Source organism: Talpa occidentalis, unplaced genomic scaffold, assembly GCF_014898055.3.
Source record: "Talpa occidentalis isolate TD23 unplaced genomic scaffold, MPIMG_talOcc4v2.1 talOcc4.15, whole genome shotgun sequence".
Lineage (NCBI taxonomy): Eukaryota > Metazoa > Chordata > Mammalia > Eulipotyphla > Talpidae > Talpa > Talpa occidentalis.
In genome coordinates this window covers 17,174,533-17,179,446 of record NW_023601543.1, presented here as the reverse complement: position 1 = coordinate 17,179,446, position 4,914 = coordinate 17,174,533, and the positions used below count along the sequence as shown (strand labels likewise).

Below are 4,914 nucleotides of genomic sequence, written 5' to 3'. Positions count from 1 at the left end.
CTTTCATAAGGGTGATTTATTTCCTGCTTTTAGGGAGACAAAAGGTCAGTGTCTTGCCAGCACTGGCTGTTTCGAGTAACTTTAATTCAAAATAATCAATACGCAAATATGGCATTTTTTTCGTGGTTACACATTCTGCTGTTTCACCTGGTTTCCACTGCTGCCCCACATGCAGCTTCATAGCCTTCTCCACACTAGCAGTACCAGCAATCTTCTCTCAGTCCTGCCCATTTGTGGGTTTTGATGGACCCTGGGCTTACGCCCTATTTACAAACCTAACCAGGATCCCGTAAACCCGCTTCAACTCTTCATCCACAAGTTTTCTTATCTCCTGTGACCCACCCTTCCTGCCAGGCCAGGTGAGTGTGTGGCAGGGAAATCGGGAGGTAGCGAAGGTCACAAGCCCCATCCTGGGTACTGCTGCCAGCATCTCCAAAAGATCCGCGTTCTTCCTCCCGGTATGGGCTTACTGCGGTACCCAGCGCTGCCATCCAGTCTGCCCGCCCTGTAGGTGCCGCTGTGCCAGGCAAGTGTTGGTCCCAAGAGGCCATGCGGCGTGACTCAGCATTCGTCTCTGTGACTTACCACGCCGACGTAGGTTGCTAGGAGTGAGCGGCATGGTGAAGCCAGCTATCGCCTTTGTTCTTCCTTTTTGAGGAAAAGAAAGGAGGGAGGACGGCAAACGAGCAGGCGGCCAGGACTGGGCAAGGACTGAAGTAGGACGAGCAGGGAGGTGAGGCTGATCCGTGAGCAGACGAGCTCTGAGCAGCAGCGGCCGGGACAGGTTCGCTCGGGAGGCGCTCGATCGGTCGATTGACTAGGCCGTAGCAGCCATGGCTGTGGAATATGGGGACCAAGCCAGTGGGTTCCGCCACGTTGAGGTGATCAGGTTCATTAACAACGAAGTCCTCATGAATGGGGGCGGCCCGGATTTCTACCAGGCTTTTCGTTCACGGCCCTGGAATGAAATAGAAGATCGACTGCGGGCGGCGGTGGTCAACCCGCAGGTGCCGCGCACCCTCAAGAGGTCCTGCGCCTGGAGCGCGCTGGCCTTGAGCGTGCGCGTGGGCGCCAGGCAGCGCGAGCAGCAGGCGTGCAGGATCCAGCAGCTGCAGCAACAGGTAGAAGAGCTCCAGGCGACTTCCTGGGCTCTGGCCACGGAGCTGCAATGGCTACGAGAGGAGCGCCAGGATATGGCCGCTCGGCTGCGCTTCTTGCGGGCCACCCTGCAGCAGGTGCTGAATGAGCGCAATGTTTTATACTGGCGACTGCTCCAGGCCGAGAGGTTGGCACATGCCAACCCACAGCTTCAGCTGGTCATGCCTGAGCAGGGAGTGGAACAGTTTAAGGCTGCAGCTTGGCCTCCGACCGTAGAGGAGCAGGGCAAGATGGTGGCTCTAGGGCCTCACGGCGTGCCGCAGCATGCTGATTCCCAGATGGCAGCCTCGCCGAATGTGCTATACATGCCCAGACCCCAGGGTCCTTGGGCCCAGGCTGGGCCATCTTCTCTGCAAATGCCTGTGCCACCTCCATTCCCATTCCAGGCGCCATTCCCAGGAGTCCCATACTCCACACCTCTACCCTCAGGAGTCATGGAATCAGAAGGAGCAGCAGCTGCTGCCCCTTCACCTCAGATGCCTCCCCTGGGGATGTACCCACTTAGCCTGTGTGCTCCAGTTAGCAGCCAGGGGATGGCGCTGCAGTATGACGAAGGGGCCTATGGCCAGGAGAAATATTCTGAGAACCTCCAGGCCTGTTCCTCTGGCCAGGAGAAATATTCTGAGAACCTCCAGGAAGCCTGTTCCTATAGCCAGGAGAAATATTCTGAGAACCTCCAGGAAGCCTGTTCCTATACCCAGGAGAAATATTCTGAGAACCTCCAGGAAGCCTGTTCCTATAGCCACGAGAAATATTCTGAGAACCTCCAGGAAGCCTGTTCCTATACCCAGGAGAAATATTCTGAGAACCTCCAGGAAGCCTGTTCCTGTAGCCACGAGAAATATTCTGAGAACCTCCAGGAAGCCTGTTCCTATAGCCAGGAGAAATATTCTGAGAACCTCCAGGAAGCCTGTTCCTATAGCCACGAGAAATATTCTGAGAACCTCCAGGAAGCCTGTTCCTATAGCCACGAGAAATATTCTGAGAACCTCCAGGAAGCCTGTTCCTATAGCCACGAGAAATATTCTGAGAACCTCCAGGAGGCCTGTTCCCTGGAGGGCAGCAGCTTTTACCAAGAGGAAGGTTGTGTGTGTCCCCCCGGGGTGGAGGACACCAAGAATCACACTGAGGAAGATCAGCCCAAGCTCCAGGGGACAGACCTCCCTGGAGGCAGCAGGAGTCAAAGTCAGAAGAAATGTCCAGTGATGCCCCAGGAGAGGAATCCTTTGGGGAACAGCAAGAGCCACAGGCAAGAAGAAGGTCCAAAGAAGCCCCAGGAGATATCCCCCCAGGAGGGCAGTAAGAGCCCTGATGAGAGAAAAAGCCCAAAGCAACAACGGTCTCCAGGGCAGAAAGCGAAGCAACCAAAAGTGAAAAAAGCCCCAGATTCCCAGCCTGGTGAGAAGCCTGCCACAGACGGCCATCCGGTGGATTGGGGCTGCCCATGGTGTAAGGCCTGGAATTTTTCATGGCGCAAAGCCTGCTACAAATGCAAGAAAACCTATACAGCAGCTGAGAGTGGAGAGCTGGGGCCAGGACAACCTCTCTGATCTCAGAAAGGTAAGTAAGATGGAAATACTTCAATGAGAGAGCCATTTCTTAAACCACCCCCCTTCTTAGCTATTCATTTACTTTACAGAAAATTTGAAATCAGAACTAACATAGAGAAAATTAAATGAAATAACCCATTATCCCATTACTCAACTTTATAGCATTGTGGGTACACATGCACAAATATATATATCAGATATAATTATATATCATATATAATTTATATAATTCATATATAGTCATATATAGTCATATATAATTTATGTCATATATATATCATCTATAATTTTTTTTTCACTTGCTTGAACTTAAAAAGGCCCTGCTTTTGAGTATCACCTTCACACTTTAAATACAGGATTTACTCCTAATTACATTTACTTTCACAGATGGTGGATCCTTGATGGCTGATGCTCGTTGGCTGGTACCCTGGAGAAGCTGAGGTCATGAAGAGTTTGTTTGAAAGCTGTTTTCTTATTAACCACCTTTTCTTGAAAATGCCATGTCTTTGGCTGGGAACAGCCACATATTATTAAGAATTATAAGCTTTATTGAATTTTAGAAGCATCGCTTTTACTTGAAAATGCTGTTGTCCTTTTGTAAACTACGGCATTATTCATGCTTGCCTCGTGTGTGTTTTTTAAAGTTTTACAGATGAGGGCCTGTTTTTATGTCTCTGGGCCCCACACAACTTGTTGCTGAAAAGCTGAACCTGTCCCATTAGAAGATCCCTCAAGAGCCTAAAGAAATCACAGCCTAGTTCTGACTGAGCCACACCTTAGTGAGAGCCCTTTTTCCCCCACACCCCAACCCCCAAGTCTGGAGCTAAGAAGAGTGAGAGAAAGTCAGGGAAGAAGAGATGCTTTGGCATGCATTGGGGGAAAGGAAGGGCAAAGTAATTTTCTTAGAATTTAATTTCTCAGTTGGGACAACAAATTAATTTGAAAGTGTTGAGGGTTACAGTGTTAAATTCTATAGATGACAGCAAATTGACAAATTTCATTTAATTCGTTAAACATGATTATTGCTTGCCTGGTATTTGTTCGGAGCTAGAACTTATGACATTATCTGGTACACACTATAACTCTTTTTGGCAAGCTTGGTTAGATGACAGGAGAAAACATAATTTGAGATTAAAAAATAGACCAGAGGTGACTTCTTTGCCTCCCATGTAGCGTGACTTTCTGGTACACCCAACTGAAATAGCACCCAGTTATTTTTATAGTTCTGGGAGTAACATGAAGGAAGTGAAAGAACTTGAGTTGCCAAACTGCTCATCTCACTGGTCCCAGTTGAGACAAATTTAGCAGTGGATAATACAGGGGAAGTTGCCTCAAGAAGGTGCAGGCAGGCAGGACTTCTCTGATAGTCTGCTGATTTTTCTCCCTTGGGAGAGAAAGCTGTTGACTGCAAGACTGCTAGTTTTTTGTTTTGTTTTGTTTTTGTTTTTTTTAAAGGCTATTATTTGGGGCCAAAGGGAGGAGTATTGGCTACACACTTAAGCCTCAGACAATGACCATCCCAAGTCCCTTTCCAGTCAAGAGTGGAGAACAAAATGGATTCTGGGGACGGACATCCTGCTCTGGATGGTGCTTCTTTTTTGGGAGGGCTAATCGCCTTAAAACCAGAACAGGACTAATTGGATTAAAAATAGAGTTGGACTAATTGGATTAAAATAGAATTGGGCTGCAACTATACTCTTGAGACTGCCCCCTGGGCCCCTTCTTTTTTCTTTTCCACTTGGTGTGTTCTCTGTCCCCCCCCCACCCCCACCCCTGGAGGGGTGGACATTAGATCTATCTCCAGTTTGAACAAAAGATGTCCTAGGTTTCCCCATGAGATCTGTCCTGTTCACCAAACTCAACCTTTGTCGGGGTTTTTCTGATTCTAACTAGTAATAAAGCGTGTGTACTTGCCTGCTGTGTCTTCTGTGTAGTATCTTGGGATGGGGCTGCGCAGAGGTAGCAACTGAAATCTACATCATTGTCTCTGGCAGTGAGGAAAACGGAAGTTCAATCTCATTTACTATTAAAGGACCCTCCTCTTTTCAGCAGTTTCCTAAGAATGGGAGGTGGGGAGGGGCTTCTATGTGGTTTTCAATCCATTGTGATTGTCCCTGGTACTCTCACTAAATTCACATGGCCCCTTGAAGGTGGACATGTCTGCTTCTCCAGGGTCAGTGGGGGTTAGAGGTGTCTGCCAACGCTG

General features: G+C 48.7%; 1 protein-coding gene across 1 annotated transcript; it reads left to right on the top strand.

The window, feature by feature from the left end:
- Positions 1-833: 833 nt before the first annotated feature.
- Positions 834-4,643, top strand: LOC119245519 (putative testis-expressed protein 13C). The gene is made up of 2 exons (XM_037511591.2): positions 834-2,718; positions 3,096-4,643. Exon 1 carries the CDS (start codon positions 834-836, stop codon positions 2,706-2,708), a length of 1,875 nt encoding a protein of 624 aa, XP_037367488.1. The 3' UTR covers positions 2,709-2,718; positions 3,096-4,643.
- Positions 4,644-4,914: the final 271 nt, after the last annotated feature.